This window comes from Nipponia nippon, unplaced genomic scaffold (genome assembly GCF_047370975.1).
Source record: "Nipponia nippon isolate SJK-2023a ecotype South Korea unplaced genomic scaffold, ASM4737097v1 scaffold_7, whole genome shotgun sequence".
In the NCBI taxonomy this organism is placed as follows: domain Eukaryota; kingdom Metazoa; phylum Chordata; class Aves; order Pelecaniformes; family Threskiornithidae; genus Nipponia; species Nipponia nippon.
The window spans coordinates 53128563-53144913 of NW_028262391.1; the positions used below are offsets into that span (position 1 = coordinate 53128563).

Genomic DNA, 16351 nt, shown 5'->3' on the forward strand with positions numbered 1-16351 from the left:
CAGGTAGCGCTGGGGACCTTAATCAGAATACGTTAATGTGTACAGGCACAGAAGGAACTAGTCTTTACGTCTTTTAGGTTGCGCTGTCAATTTGGACCGAGTCCTGTGTTTAATCACATTATTCTGAGATGTACGCGAGGACGTGGAATAGAAGCGTTGTGGTAGGGAGCGTTCCCTGGCGGGGCAGGCGCTGGGCTGCAGCCTGGGCAGGAGAAGCTGGGTTGTGTCCTGCTGCGGGCGGGCCCGGCAGCCTCGGGAGCGAGCCTCTTCCCACGACTCAGTTCCTGCATTTGCAAAAATGGGAGTAATCAAGACTGACAACTTTGTAAAATGTTTAAGGTGTCTGCATCGAGACTGCTAAGTACTATCTGGTGTCCTTTTGCTCAGCTTCGCTAAGTATAGGCTTCTTCTTGCTCGTTGGCTCTTGCCCTGCAGTATTGCAACAAGCATCTTTCATTCTTTGAGCAGTCGGAGCATTTTATCTGTTCTTACGTATGCTCAAGTAGGGTCTTCCCTTCTTGCTCCGTATGAAACTTAAAGCTGTCTCCATGGCTGTCCGCCTCGTTTCAACTCCTGCTGAGCAAGCCTGTGTTAAGTCTACTGAAGTTGCAAAGGTGTTAGGAAATAAGGGACTATGATAGTCTGTAATAGATCATAAATCCTCTTTTGACAGATACAGAACAAAAGCCGATTTACTCTATACGTTGTCTATTCTTTACTTCTGCCAAATTTTTTTTGTAACTTTATCATACAAAATCTCTGCGGCACCTTAAGCAGAGCTGCCGTTGTCTGCAGTTGCGGGTGATTCTCGCTTCTGCGAGTGAAAGTCTGGCTCTCCTATGGAGTACTAAAAAAAGCCAACCGACCAAACAAAAAGGAAAGGAAAAAAAAAACCAATCCAAAACCCTAACAACAACAAAACCACCACAGTGGAGTAGAAAGTGCTTTAGCGGTCACGGATCCGTCTGGCCTGTGCCTGTCTCAGTCTGTTTCTGTTCCGTTTTTATGCACTAGGCTCTGTCTTTCTTGTAGTTGCCTTTCTCAGGCTCTCAAAGCTTCCTCTGTTGAGCTTCTTGCCGAGTCCTCGTTGCCCTGCTCTGGCGTCCCGTCTGGGTGCGCTCCAGCCCCCTATCAGCGTGCCATCTCGTGGAGCAACGGCTCGTACAGCACTCCGCTGGCTACCTACAGATTCCCTTTCATTTGCACGAGGGCATAGGTGTGTATTCTCAATGTAGCTGTAGTCATGTTTCGTCTTCCTGACTCGGAGACAAAAAAGGAACAGATTGTCTGTATTTTCACTGCAGAATTTACTCCAGTGGGTCCTGGTGCTGCTTCTCCCAGTTTAGCCTCGATGAAGCGAGAGCAGTCGCTGCGCCGTCTAACGCGGAGTTTCTGCGTTGGTTCTGATGCCTGCTACACTGGAGGGTGGCCGAAGCCTTCCGCAGCGTATCCTCTATCTGTGCTGTAATAACCAAACCTGTCCAGTGAATTCTTTTCCTGGGACCTGCAGGAGAACCCGCTTGTCCTTGGCAGATGTACGGAGAGAGCTGTGGGGAGGGCTGAGAAGTGGAGGGCTCATCAGCTGGCTCTTCCAGCTTCTTGCTGGCGGGGGGAATAGTTCGCTTCAAAGTTTTGCCGCACCCAAGCTTTTGTATACAGAAAAATCCACGAGGGTCACACGACACCAACATTTTGCAACAAAGCAAGGCTTTGATTAGATGTTGAGTATTTAGAGCTGATGTAACACTCACCCTCTTCCCCCCCCCCCCATCATTCTTTAAAAACTCTTTGTGAACTAAGCTATTGTGGTGGAATCGGTGGCATGCAATAAACTCAACCACTAAACAATATTGTTTATCATAGACACTGGACTTCTGAGTAGAACAGAACTTCAAGTTAAACAAACAAACCCCAAGGTCTTCTGGCAGATTTGGAGGCCTAGATTTTTCAGGTGTAGACCAGATTTTGGTTTTAGCATCTCTTACCCACAAAGGTTTTTGAAAGATACTCAGTTGCATATGTAGTTTTATTAAAATGCAGCTACCTTGGGAGTGAGGCGTGAGAGTCAGGCCCTTAGCTGACATTTGGAACCTTGGTAATACAGGTTTAGCCCAAAACTGTGTCGTAATGTGAACTGATTAGCGTTGTAGAACCTTTATACATGTGTGTATGGGTACTCTGAGCCTCAATGCATATGCTTAGCTGGGGATGGGGTGGAACATGCACACCATTATTTTTTTCCTTTATAGAATTTCTTTAATTTGCTGAGCATGTGTGCTCCACTTTTCTCACCTCCCTCCCGTGTAGCAGAGGCTACTTGCAGGTTCATGTATTTCTAATGGCTTTTTAATCTGAGTTCCATATAAACAACACTGCCTGCTTGCTTGCTTTTTTTTGATCAGCTTAGAATACATCATTAGAAAAGATTTCTGCTTGGATGCTGCCAGCTGATTAGAAGAGTACACCAAGGTTTTGTCTAATCTCTGGTGTGACTGTCATGTGCTGCAGCAAGGAAATGGCTTTGGAAGAAGCAGCCAAATCTGTACGGATATTAAAACACATTGAGGAGACTAGTATCAGTGGGGATCAAGTGGGCAGCTATTCAGTGCAGGGAGCTTATTAAAAGACAAGGATTAACTTTGCGGTTGTTCATGAGGTCATAGAAGTGGTAAGGGATTTCTAGGAGGTACCTACCCTTAAAGGCAAAAAATACCAGCTGCAAGTGGAAAATGCCCTGTCTCTGCTGCAAACTGGCTGGTTCTCATGATCGCCCGTGTATCGATCGTGCTCTTGCGCGCGATTGCCTTTTGAGCAGGAAGGCTGTTGTTACCTTTTAGTCTGGGGGTGGGGATAAAAGGGATGCCGCTGAAGAAGCCCCCAGCATTAGAGGGGGTGAAGTCGCCAGAGCAGATCACCACGGTGGGAGAGGCAGACATTGGGGCTGGGGGAGAGCTGGGGCTGTATTTCAGCGACCTCCTCAAGGCTGGGCCTGGGGAGCAACCTGGAGAAAGTGGCATTGAAGTGTAGGAGTTGGAGCTGCAGCCAGGTTAAGTGATGTCCGACATCTTTGTTGTTAAGAGGAAAACTGTAGCAAAAAAAGGGGTTTTCCACATCGTGATCAGAAATGGATATAGAGGCTGTTGCATGCAGTGGAAGGATGGCTTCAGCTAAAGGCAGAAGCAATACTTCTTTCCTGCGTTCCTTTTTTGTGTTTTTAACTATGTGCTGTCAAAAATAAACTTGAAATAGTGGGGAAATGTTGGCAGGTTAACTGGTTATTCTACTGAATTTACATTGATTGCTTAAAGGGGGGAGAAGGCACAGAACTACATGCCTAGAAAGCAGAAATGGCTATTTTACTGTATATTGCTCTCTCGGTTCTATAGCAGGATTCTGTGGACCTGCAGCAGCCTGCAGTAGGTAACCTTTTCAGATGGCGATATCAGTCTCCCTCTACGTTAGTTATGGCCTCATTTGTTAGCAGGTCAAGGCAAAGTTCTCCATCACGTTCATAACGTGGCTTCCACACGTGGAAGTTCTGGGCGGCATGGCTTTGCTGCTGGTACAGAACAGCAAAGCGTAGGGAAATCACTGGTATGTCTGAAGAGCATTCCATAATCTTTAAGGCATTGGTGGTACTGACAAAATGAGGATGTCTGCATTCATCATGGATGAGCCTGTTGTTGCTTTTAAACATTGGAAACTGGTATTCTCAGCTGTTTTCCGTATCTTCTGTGCTCCCAGCGTCACCAAGTGCTGAGTTACAAGAAGCAGGTCATTGGTCAACCAACCAGAAGGATCTCAAATTTCCTGGTAGGCTAAGAAAGCCTCAGAAAAGTTTGAGAAGGGCAGACAAGTTCTTTTGTAACATCATGAACCAGTCCTAGCACAGCGTGAGTTAATGAGGCACTAAATTCCTAGAAACTGCAGTTCTTAATCTGTATAGCTGAAATTCCTATGGAGATGCAACTGAAAAGTCATTCAAGACTCATTAGATGTGAGTTGCTGCAGAAAAGTCGTGCAAGTGCTGCGTGTGATGGAATACTGGCTCCACGTGCGCTTGAGTTGCTGCATTACAGCTAAACTGATGATTTGCAACTACTTTCATTAGCTATTTTGGGGAAACTACTTCTCTTTCCTCTTCCTGCCTTCCGTCCTCTTGAAGTGACAGCATCTATCGCCATTTCAGTGTTAAACTTGAGTTCTTTAACAAGAGACCTTTTACTTGAAAGTGGCTTCTGTTCTGACCATATCTGAAATTCTGAAAGAAGAATTCTCCTTTTTCGTTACAAGGGAGAGCACTTTCCGCTGTGAGAATACGTACGCTTTGGAAAAAGCGGGGCTTTCTTTGGGCCGTGTCCAGAGCTGCAGTGACTTCTCACAGGATCTTACAGTTGTCTTGCACCCCCAAAGAGGGAGCAGTTGTGTTGTGTTCCCCTTGCTTCCATGAGCTCAACTGCCGCGTTCCGAGGAACAGAGTCTGAATAGAATCACGGTTTCCTAGTTAGTAAGGAGGAGCCTGATGTTGCTGGTCACAAGGCACGGTGTGTTTCTGAACGGTCCTCTGATACCGTGATGATGAGAACGGTGTAAAAGTGTTAGTATTTTTCTGTTGGTGGTGATGGGGAAAGGCTGGAGTACTTTGATTTTGCTATAAGCCCAGATGCCTGTAATTTAGCCTGGCTAGCCTGTGTGTAGAAATCTAAAAGCATTCCTCCAAAAGGGACAACTGTGTGTGTGCGTTAAGGTGAAGCAAAATAGGAGGAGAAGGAGCACGTACAAATTTCAGTTTGCCATCACGAACCACCAGCCCCTTGCGCTTCCACTGCAGTATCCTCAGGTCAGCTTCGCCCGCTGCTTCCTACCTTCCCGAGGTGCTTTGCCTCAGTCTTCCCTAGGCCTCTCCTCTCTCTCCCTCAAGGACAGAGCTCCTGTCACCAGCTGCTGAGACTGATCCGGACCCACGTTGACCCAAGGCTGTATTTTTCTGCAGGCTGATGGTAACACACCCAGCCCTTTCACAGATAGCTTTTGTTCTTCTCTTTTATTTAACTGGTTTCAGTTGCGCGTAGCAGTTTATACTAGGCGAGCGTCCCTTCTAGCAGTGTTGGGTATCCTTTTGCGTATCTTCGGGATTTGTTGCTGCTCTGGCAGTCCCTTGGGAGAAGTGGTGGTGGACGCCTCTCCCCGAGGCTGGATGCTGGCCGGCTTCCCGCTGACCGCCAAATGGCCTGGGACGCTTGTTGTTTGGCTCGGGTGCGCTGTTCGTGAGGGGCTGCAGTGACACACAAGTCCAATATCGTACTACTTGATTATTTCTCATCAGTATTTCAATTCTGAATGTTTTGTGCGGTTGCAAGCAGTACACTGACAAAATCTTGTCCTCCCCAGATTGAAACTTTTGCGGTGTTGGATGTTGCCCTAATGTTTGATGCTGTTCTGGGCAGTATAGCCACGTGAAATACAATTTTCTGAACTGTCAGTGTAACTGGCAGGAAGATCAAAGTTACAAGCAGCTGATCTCAGATGAGAGATTATTGGGGTAGGATAATCGGATAAAGGGCAGTTGAAGAAATTTGACACTTAAAATGCTTTTTGTAAATCTGCCTGTCCTCATGTGTCCTTGATTTCAGTAGTGGAATTTGTGAAGCCTGGGTTCCTCTAGTCGGTCTAGTTGAGGTATTTCGAGAGCAGATACAAGATTTGGAAGTTGTTGTAAATAGGATGTCTAAAAACTGATTACCCGAATGCAGGCGAAGGTTTGTACGTGGAAATGAGCGTCTGTGGCCCTTGGCTGATCATCAGTATTTTGTTACTTTGTGTGTTGATCTTGTTTATATTTCATAACAACACTATTCCTGAAAGGCATGTTCCTCTCTTCCTATACGGAGAAAGAAAATGTGTTTAGGGGAGATGTTGGGTATAAATGGAGCTACTTCTAGCAAAAAAACCCAGAAACTTGAGATCAACTAACGTATTGGTCAAGGGGGTTTGAAATCAGGAATAAGTTACAGGACACTGCTGTCAGCCGGCTGCAGCTTGACTCGTTGGTTCAGCACAGTGGCTGCTGAAAACAGGAATTCTGTCTACGTATTTTTTCTTGCTGGTTGGGTAGAAATACGTAACGATGCTGGATTTTTATTTTTGCCTTCAAATGTAATACTGCATTGACACAGCAGCCTTTTCTTGTGGGTGTTTTCCACATGAATAAATGTAAAATTATAGCAGAAAATTTCATATACTCAGTGTCTGCATGTGTGTGCATGCGTGTGTAAAACATGGTGATGGAGGTGAGCTGATCAATAGGGGAGGGGGCTTTGGCTATTTAAATACGATATAGCTATTTAAATACGATATAGCTATTTAAATACGATATCAGGCGTGGAGGGAAACTATATCCTCTGGGGAAGAATTAGTTTCCTTGCAACAACTCTAATCTTTCTGGAATTTGTCAGTTTTTGCTTTAATGCTATTTATAGTGCAGCATATATAAACATTGGCCTGTGTTTAGGTGAAAACACAAAGTTTCATTTGAAGTCTGATTTGTGAAGAGCAGGTTTGTTGCAGCAAGCTTTCTTAAAGGTACCCAAACCATTTTGGCTTCCTCAGAGAACGGTTGAAATGCTAGCTCGTAGTAATCCAGTTCACTGAAGATGTGTTTTAGACTATGAAGCTACATCTGTTCTGAAGAAAAGCCAGGCGTGTTTGGGGTTTTTGTTGTTTTTGTTTTTTTCCCTTAAAGTTTGGATTTGGCCTTAAACTTCTGCCATGTGTTCATAGCGTAGTTTGGGTTGGAAGGGAACTCTAAAGGCCCTCTGGTCCAAACCCCCGCCATGGGCAGGGACATCTTCAGCCAGATCAGGTTGCTCAGAGCCCCATCCAACCCGGCCTTGAATGTTTCCAGGGATGGGGCATCCACCGCCTCTCTGGGCAACCTGGTACAGTGTTTCACCACCCTCATTGTAAAAAATGTCTTTCTTATATCCAGTCTGAATCTACCCTCTTTTAGTTTAAAACCATCACCCCTTGTCCTATCGCTACAGGCCCTGCTAAAACGTCTGTCCCCATCTTTCTTATAAGCCCCCTTTGAGTACTGAAAGGCCGCAATCGGGTCTCCCCGCAGCCTCCTCCTCTCCAGGCTGAACCCCCCCAGCTCTCAGCCTGTCCTCACAGCAGAGGTGCTCCAGCCTCTGACCATTTCGGTGGCCTCCTCCGGCCCCGCTCCACCAGCTCCATGTCCTTCCCGTACTGTGTTAATCCCATGCTTTTGATCTCTTTTCCTCCTCATGTGTTACCCTGTAGACCTCCCATGTTCTCCCTCACTCCTATGTGGGACTTTCTTAGGCAGTATGTCTCACGCTGCTGGGATGGGAGCGGGTTACGGGGAGCTGTGAGAGCAGAGGGGGAGATAGGCCTGGATAACGGGGGAGGCGGAGGAGGCATCAGCGGTGGCCGGGGCTGTGCTCTCTGTTTTGAACCTTCATGGTGCTGTTTGTTCTCCTCTTCCACCACATCTGTGTTCTCTTGACTGCACCTCATGGTGACTTCCTAACAGCGGCGTTCCCTTCCCGCCGAAGAGCTCGCTCCGTCCTCTCTTATTTCCAGCTGGCAAGGCTAATGCCAGGTTCTTTTCCAAGCATAGGGCTCATCTTCAATTTGAGGTATGGTGTCCAAGTGTATCAGGATAAAAACTGGGTGTCGTATTTTAGACCGTGTTTCAAGTAGTTTGGTCTTTTATCAATGAAGCATGAAATTAAAGATTTGCTCTTAATGGTGTTGTGATCTTTGGGAATGTGCTTCAATTCTAATGCTAACTTTTCCTTCCCTCTCTTTATCACATTGTTAGAATTATTCACAAAGATTATAATTGTGCTTGTTGTGGATTACTGCTAAAATTATGTGTTCCCTGAGAACACATAACGCTGTGGGAGTTTTGGATCTGAGCATCCCTTTAAAGCAGCAAACTTGACAGAACCTTCGTCATGTTTGAGAGTTAAAAATAAATTTCTTAAACAAAAAAACCCACCCCAACGATCAACCCAAAGAGAAAAGCTCACTCTTACCTAATAACTTAGCTTTTGGAAATGAGGCTTTGTAATCAACACGAAATATCTTGTGAGTCGTGACAGAATTATGATGATGAGCAACTCTCTCCTCAAAGAGGATTTCTGGAGAGACAACAGAAAGGAATGAAAATTTATGCATATGTATACATGCAACATGTACATAAATCCATAAAGGTTTTTCTACTTACATGCACAGACACACACGCTGTGCTGTGATCCCTCGTTTTGGGGCCCATCACCAAACATTTGGCGTAACAGAAATACTTGGTGAGTTGCTTCCAGTGTCTTAGGCGCAAAAGCATATTCAGCATAAGCAGAGCTGCCTGTCAAGTGACTGCAGCAGCTTTAAATATCGCTGCTACTCCTCTAGAGGCAGCAGCCTTCCCGGCTCTGGCCCGGAGAAGCGTGCAGGTTTCTTAGATGGCTCGGTGGGAAGAATTTGTTGCAGAGTGCACTATGAGCTAAGATCACTTTTTGTCAACAAAGCCGACTGGGCATCATTTTCCATACGAGGGGCTGTGACACATACCTGGGGTGGTAATAACAGTGCCGCAGCTGCTCCAGCACCCAACATCTGCCTGTGGCTGGTTTTTGGACAGAAGAGAGCTTGGATTTTACTCACCTCCTGTAGGCAGTAGTACCAGGGCCAGCCAGAATGAAGGCTGGTGCTCATTCACGAGGGATCGCTGTCTGGAGCCGTTGCACAAACCGCTGCCTGCAGGTGCAGTAATACTCAGAGGCACAGGGATGTCAAGAGGGAAGAACCCTCTCACGTCATCACTGTATTTTTCTTCGGCTGGTATTTGCGCTTTTCATTGTTAGGACAAAATCTGAACCTTTCATTCCTCAGTCTCTTGAATTAAGATAGCCATCTTGAAGAAAATTTGTATTTCAGCAGAAAATAGACCCACACGCATCTTGTGGTTTCCAAATGTCACATTTTATTTGGAGAATTTTTTGACGTATTGATAGCTATGCCAGCGGCCAAGCTTACAGGAGCCATTCGATGTGGAAATAAGTAAACATTTTCTCTGAAAACTGCTTGGGATTTTGTGGTTCACAGAAGCTTTCTCAGAACGCGGTATGACAAACGTCTACAAAATACGCAGCGCTGGCTGCGTTTCTGTGCTTGCAGAGCGTGAGGTGGCTTGGGAGCATGAGTTAGACCGGCTTGTTTTTAAAAAGATGCAAACACACATTTCGTTCTTTCATATAACTTTCCTGGGCTTTGTGCATGAGGACTGACTTAACAGCTTAGGAAAGAAAGAGGAGAACGGAGACTGAAAATCCCCAATGGCGGTCAGCGTCAGTACGTTAATGGGGTTCTCGCTCTAGTGCTTCCATGTATGAAAGCAGATTTGAATTTACAATGACACCTGTTGATAAGTTGCATTGCCCTTATGATGCCAGTGCAGAAACTACCTGACAGCGGCTGTTGGAAGAAGTAACCGGGCTTCTTGGCTTCCCAGTTCTGGATTTTATGCTGTCCTCCCTGGTGTTAAAGCTGTGAATACAACTGCGTCGTCTTAGGCGATGTAAGATCAAACGGGCTCCTTTTTGCAAGGCAGCCAATGCACAACCTCTCCACTCTTCTTCAGTGGATGGTCCAGCCAGAACTTGGCTGGTAGATTTTCTTCTTTGTAATTTTTTTACCCAAGGCAGAGTAGGTGACAGTTGATCTTCGAGTGCTGTGGTTGTCCCTACTGTTGTAACAGTGAACACCTATTGCATCTCTTTCCTATGCATTTAGCACTTGTGGTTCACTGGCAGAAGTATATTCAATACAATACAAAACAAATTTAGCTTCCTTCCCCTTCCTCAGACATTCTTGTTCAAATTTCAGTATAACTTCTTTTTGATTATTTAGTCAATGGATTTTTTTCCTTGTACTCCCCTCCCATGGTAAAATAGAACTGTGCCTTGACAGCCCCCTTTTTTCCCCTCCTCATTGGCACAGCAGGCGTAAGGAGATAGTCTTCGGCTAGAAACAATTTTAAATGCAATTTAGTTTGTTTTTTAATTTTTGAAGTGGATTCAAGTCTGTATGCACATGCAACTTGAGTAAAAATTGTAAGATAAAAAATAAAGGCATGATTCACCTTTTTAAATAAAGGCTAAAATTTAGAGTATGTTTAAACTACATAAGTACTCATACACACAAAGTACACAATGCTTCTGCTTAATAAAGTAATATGTTATCGCTAAAACAGAACTAACTTTTTGGGAAAAGTAAATGAAGTATGAAATTAGAAGCATTATTGTAACCATATCTTTAAGCAATTTTAAACTGGTCTGATTTATTTTACTTTGAAAGCCAGTTTTATGGTGTTGAAAATCACTAGTTCAGAAGAGTGAGAAAGCAGGCCTTAACAGGTGAGGAAAAAGGGAATGTTTAAAGGGCCCTCATCTTTGAGGGAGATGCTGATGCGGCTGTGCCTCCTGGTAAAACAGGAGCAGAAGCATGAACAACTGCCTGTCTGTTCCCTTTGCCTTTCATACCTGCAGGTCTTCAGTAAGCACAAGTAAATATTTTTCTTCCCCAGATTGTTCCAAAGAAAAAAACTATCAATTTATGTTTAGTTAACCTGAGCTGTCTGAAAATATTTTGCATCGTCTCACCATTATGGGTAACTCTTATAGAAAACCTCTGCAGAGATTTCTGCTTGGGATTTGGATTGCAGCCTCTGGTTGCCAATGCTTGGATTATCAGTTTCAATAAAAAAAAAAGTTGTTTCTTTGTCACATTACTGAAAAGTTATTTCTCTGAAAAATGGGTGTAACGAAAAATAATAATAATAGTAATAACAAAAACATCTTGCAGCAGATGGGAAGAAGTTTGATGGGCTGTAGCTAACTCCGGTTACACCTCGCCGCCGGTTCACAGCCGTTGTTGGGAGCTGCTGGTGATTTTGTGCGTAACAGACAAGTAGTATCCTGGAAGCAGCATGAAAGTTTTCTTGGGCTCTTTTTATGCCGCTTCTTGATGGGAGTACTTGCACTCTTACCCAGTATGGTAACTGTTCTGGCTTGTGGCATAACCAGCATCTGGTATGTGTTATGTTTTTAATACAATTATATATTGCTGGAAGCATATATACCTGTGCATTTGTCTTGAGTATGCTTCATTTATTACAGGGCCTCTTTGTGGAGAAAGCTTTTTAGTTACCAACTCTGTGGGTTTTCAGTTGAATTATTTTTACAGAAGAAATGCTGCACAAGGGTATTTTACTTTAGGATCAGTTGAGTATAACTGTTACTTCGTAGGGTAGAAAACTTCAAAAATGCACGTTGAGTTTCCCATATCTGTCTCAGTCACCTAAATAATACATACAAAGGAATTTCATGAAGTTTTGTGGTGTAGAGTTGTTGAATCAGGTTACAGCTGTTCGTCTGGGCTCTTTACATCTCCGAACGGGGGGTTTGAAATGGCGCATCTGTGTATCCCCTGGAAGAGGCGCATTTACAGCGGCGTGGAGTCGTCGTCATCTCGGAGTAACTCAGTGCCACGTTCTCCGTCGTTGGGTGCGGCGAGAGCTCTTGCTAATTGGACTCGGGAGCGGCCATCTGGCTGCAGGCGGTGGCTTGCTTTGAGCCCTCGGGAGGCGCGGAGAGGCAGGCTGAGCGGGAGGCTGTTGACTTCGCTCCTTGTGCCTTGGCTGCCGAAGCTCTGTCGGCTGAGCTCTGCGGTGGCCGTGGCTGCTTCACAACGGAGAAGTCGCAAAAAAATTTTCTTGGAGCCTGTAGTGCTGCGTGGCTCTGCCATGGTCATATCAAAGAGCTTTCTGTGCAAAATGCGTTGGCACTAGCCATTTTGTTAGTGAAGACTGCTTTCTTTGGAGCATCTGCGTGAGTTTACGGAAGAGTTTGAGGCAAAAAAAAAAAAGTTGCAAATAAATAGAACTAAGGGATCTTACGTAATCAGCATTGACGCTTTTGGGAAGACTTTATAGGATATTCCGCGGATGGCAGTACTAAATTAGTCTCTCTTTCTTTGGAAGTCAGTTGCACAGTTTGAACTCTGAGAACAGGTTTGTCTTTGATTCTCACACGCTTCGTTGTGCATTGCTGTCAGCCCCTTCGTTCTACATGAGAACAGTTTCCGTGGAAGTTCATGAATTATTTCTTTGTTTGAAGAAATCTGTGTCCTTTTGTTTCGGTCTTCAGAATGTGTATCTTAATGTTTTTGTGGTTGGTTTGTTTTCTGAAATAACTTTATTCCATGCTGTTGAGATCTCCAAGTGCTTAATGGAACCTTTTCAAAAGGTTCTGAAAAGGTTGGATTATGGTTCATATCTTCTAGGCAGAAACATTATTTCTTTCCTCTTACAGAACATGAATAAATTTTCAATTAAATCCTTTTTGTCTTCTCTCTGTTCAACAGAATCTGTCTATGACCTTCTCCCAAAGGAGCTGCAGTTACCACCTTCCAGAGAAACATCTGTAGCATCCATGAGCCAAACAAGTGGTGGCGAGGCAGGTTCGCCGCCTCCAGCTGTAGTCGCTGCTGGTAAGCATTCTCATTTATTCCCTTGCTTTGTTAAGGTTTGTAGCATTCTGGCCAACATGAACAGTGCTGGCAAAGTTTTGATTGTAAAAAAAGAGCTTGTGGAGAAGTGACAGAGTTCATTCTAGGAGAATTTAGGTAATGTAAGTTAAATTAAACCGGGTGATCTAAATTATCAGGGGTTCTGTGTTAATGGTTCCTGTATTTCCTACATATATCTTCATAAGAAAGCAGTGATCTGTTTTGCTATTCCGTTATGGCGCAGCACAGGCCTGTTAACTCCTAGAACGCACTCTGCCCTCAGAGGTAATACATACCTGTTTGGAACTAAGGCACAATGCTGACCGACTGCAAAGCAGCGCATTCTAGCCAGGATAAAAAAATGGAATGGGAGATGACATTTTGGGCCACGGCGCTTTTACCAAACTCTAAGGACGAAGAAAGGTCATGTTTTCCTTTAAGAGGCCTGAGAAAGCTTAGTATTTAAACTCCGTTCACACATAGCTCTCTATTGTAACGTATTACAAAATTCTCAGATACATGAGAATGTAATATATGTCAGGATGGCGCTTTTATAAACTGATAAGTTTAAATTGGTTATTTTTCTAATTGACAGCATATAAAAATGAGGCATGACCTTTTTATCTTCATCTTTATCTTACTCGCAGTCATGTTTTAGGCTTTAGTCTAAAGACTCATTGATCTTCATTAAACGTAAAAAAGTGAGGATTTAAGGGCAAAGTTCTGATTTGCGAGGTTAGCCTTAGTGCTGGTTTGCACCTGGAATTCTTGTCAGTAACTTGTATATTTTAGTAAACATCTGTGCAATGAGGAAAAAAGGGAAAATGATCATACTCATGACTGATGCATCTTTCTTCATTGGATAAGGGTTTTTTGCATAATTTGATCCCCATGTTTCTTACAAGGTCATGTCCCGCTTTCCTAATTGGCCTTAAATTGTTCCTTGAGAAAAATGTAGATATTTAAGGTGAGGATTCAGATAGCTGCATTATTCTTTTTTCTCTCTGAGTTCATATGCATTAAATGGTTGTGTGAGAATGTTTCCCAGATTTGCATGGTACAGGAATCCTGATCAGAAACTGAGGTGATTGTAAACTTGTCGGAGAAACTTTACAGCACTGCTCACCATTCATGTTTTGCCAGACCTCTTCTGAGAGAACCTGTGGATTTAACTGTGCACAGTGGAACTGCAGTCATTGAAAGAATTTGACGGTTTTATTTATTATATTGAAAGGACTCGATATTTTTATATCACTTATTCAAAAAATAATTTGGGCGTGTATTTCTAAAATCAAGATACTTAACGATCGGTTTGGTTCGAAGACATAGCAGCAACCAAATCCTGCAGAAATATGTGTCTTAAAAACAAGCGAACAAAAAAATCCCACAAACCCTGTTACACTCTAAATCCACAGATAGACATGAACTGCTAATTAATTCTGTATCTAACAGAAAAGACTTAAAAACTTGAATGGAACTAAATGTCTGTTACCTCCAGGTATTTAGTGTCTGCTAACAGCCAGTCCAGTTCCTTTTAAAAAACTAAGAGTGTTAGCTGTGTTTGGGTTCAACTGCAGCACAATTTTCTTGAATGAAAAACTTCAACAGATAGCGTTGAGATTTTTTTGTTAACACTGAAAGGAGACCTACTTGTTTGATTAAGAACACTTTTCAGTGTCAGAGAGCGCGTAGTGTCACAAAGACTTTAAGCAAGTGAAGAGCTTTTCGTGTGCGTGCTGCAGAGTGCCTTGGATCCAGTCGTCCCGGATGGGTTCGCTGCGGGTCTGCACAAGGGCTCGTGGTGGCACAGGGAAGGGATAACGCGGGGAGCAGGGAGCCAGCTCCCCTCGATGGCCGTCAGCTTGTGCTGGATTAAATCGTTCACTGCGCTGCGGCTTTGGAGACCTTCCATCGGTGGTGTGACGAGACAGTTAAGTTTCTGGGTGCTGTTGAAACCAGGATCAGAAGTATTAAGCACAAGCAACTACAGCTCTCCAAGTTGTTAAAAAATTTCTTTAAAAAAAGCTAACCAACGAACCAAAAAACCCCAAACAGAGCAAAGACTAGTTTTGTTTCCATTGCTTTTGTCACTTTCCACTACGGTCAGGGCAAGGACAGTTGAAGCTTGGGCTTTTAGAAACACGGAATAGTGATGACCCGGATGATTCAGCAGTGGGTTGTGCTGTGTGCACGTGTACGGAGAGGCGAGCCCCGGCCCAAAGCAAGGGCTGCAGCTGGGCTGTTACAGGGCGCCTGACTCCACGGGCATCGCAGAAGGCTCAGCCTCAGCCTTTCGGCCAGTGAATAATACCAGAGTTTTAGTGTAACATCTCGGTGGGTTTTTTGTTTGTTTATGTTTTTCTCCTGTCCTTCACCACATCCCTGAAAGACAACACATGCATCTCAGAGAAAGGTTTACCTGCAGAACAGGTCCGTCGGCTGTGTTCCAAAACTACAGAGACAGAGGAGAAGGCTGACAAGAACAGTCCCCGCTCCTCCCTCTGGTGTTGGGAGAGTCTATGTATATTTTTTTATACATATATAAAAAAATATAAGATATCTGTCCACCCTTGGGGTGTAATATGGTTGGGTATTTCTGGTAAGTGAGGCCAGACTTTTTTTCTCTTTAAAGCTGGGAACAAACTCTTAGGAACAGAGGAAGGAACATCAATGTCTACAAAAGTTGTAGGTGAGGTGAATGTGCTCTTTGCAGTGGATCTCAGTGGATTTTTGTAGTCCCTTCTGCCACAAACTCCTGCTGTGTAGCGGCTAATTAGGATTCCTCCTCAAAGCCGTCTTGAACTCAGCGCTTCTGAACTGATGCTGGTACCCGCAGCACACAGCTACCTCGGAGCAGGAGCGTTCTCCGGCGTTCTCAGCTGATTTCCAGAATCCCAGGAGCGCTTTTGCTTTTCCTTAAGGTTATCTGTGTGTTTCTTCTACACCCAAATCTCTCCACTTTCTCAGGAGAATAGGACACAAGTGTTGCGGCTGCATTCTTGCTGTAGCTGTACCATGTTTCTAGATAAAAGGGTGTATTGCGTTTTACTGTTTTCTTGAACTGTTTTAGGATTGCTACAGTGTCTTTGCGAAGTTGCTACCACATTTTTAAGCCCTGTCACCCTGCCTTTTGTAGTAATGAGAAGTCTGGCTGGGCTGGGCTCTGATTTCTTAGCAGGAAAATAAGAGGAGAATCAGGCTGGGCTTCGTGCATGTCTATGTGCTTATACAGGAAAGCATAAACCTCTATTTTACATTTATATTTTGAAAGACCAAGATTGACTATTTACTCGCATATATCAAGTCCTTAATAGCAGACCATAGGCACACTTCTGAGGAGCTGACACTACCGATAGGGCGAGGAGAAAGGTGACTCTGGCACCCTAGTGTTCCCGTGTCTGAAATCTTTCCCTTGTTTTGTGTAAGTCTGTCTGTCCGTCTCTCACTTTGTGTCGGCTCTTCCTTGCTCTGAAACCTCACTTTTTTGGGAAATGATAGGGAAATGATAGTTCAGTCTCCATAGTATTGTAAGTAATCTCATTTACTCTTGTTTTTAAAAGGAAGGGCTAATTTGAAATGCTGCTAGCAGCGCTGTATATAGAAGTTAATTGCAGGTATGATTACTCTCAATAATGAGAGGATTACGTTGCAGGGAATGATCCGAAGTGGCGAGAGCTTCTTACTACTCCCATAAGAGTTAACGCGATTTGTTTTCTGCTTCCCAAAACAGAGAGTAAGGTAGTATCTGGCTGAAATTCAA

At 44.1% G+C, this 16351-nt stretch overlaps 1 protein-coding gene across 4 annotated transcripts in view; it reads left to right on the forward strand.

Moving 5' to 3' along the window:
- The window catches only part of NFAT5 (nuclear factor of activated T cells 5), a 73629-nt gene that overhangs the window by 14078 nt on the left and 43200 nt on the right, over nucleotides 1-16351 (forward strand). For 3 of the 4 annotated variants that reach the window (XR_015700315.1, XM_087738655.1, XM_087738656.1), the window contains exon 2: nucleotides 12448-12573. Coding sequence is in view for 2 of the 4 variants with exons in the window: in XM_087738655.1 (XP_087594781.1) it covers nucleotides 12448-12573 (126 nt within the window). In the remaining 2 variants the exon portion in view is untranslated. Of the gene's footprint in view, nucleotides 1-12446; nucleotides 12574-16351 lie in introns of those variants that run through there. The other variant, XM_087738657.1, reaches the window with a different exon arrangement.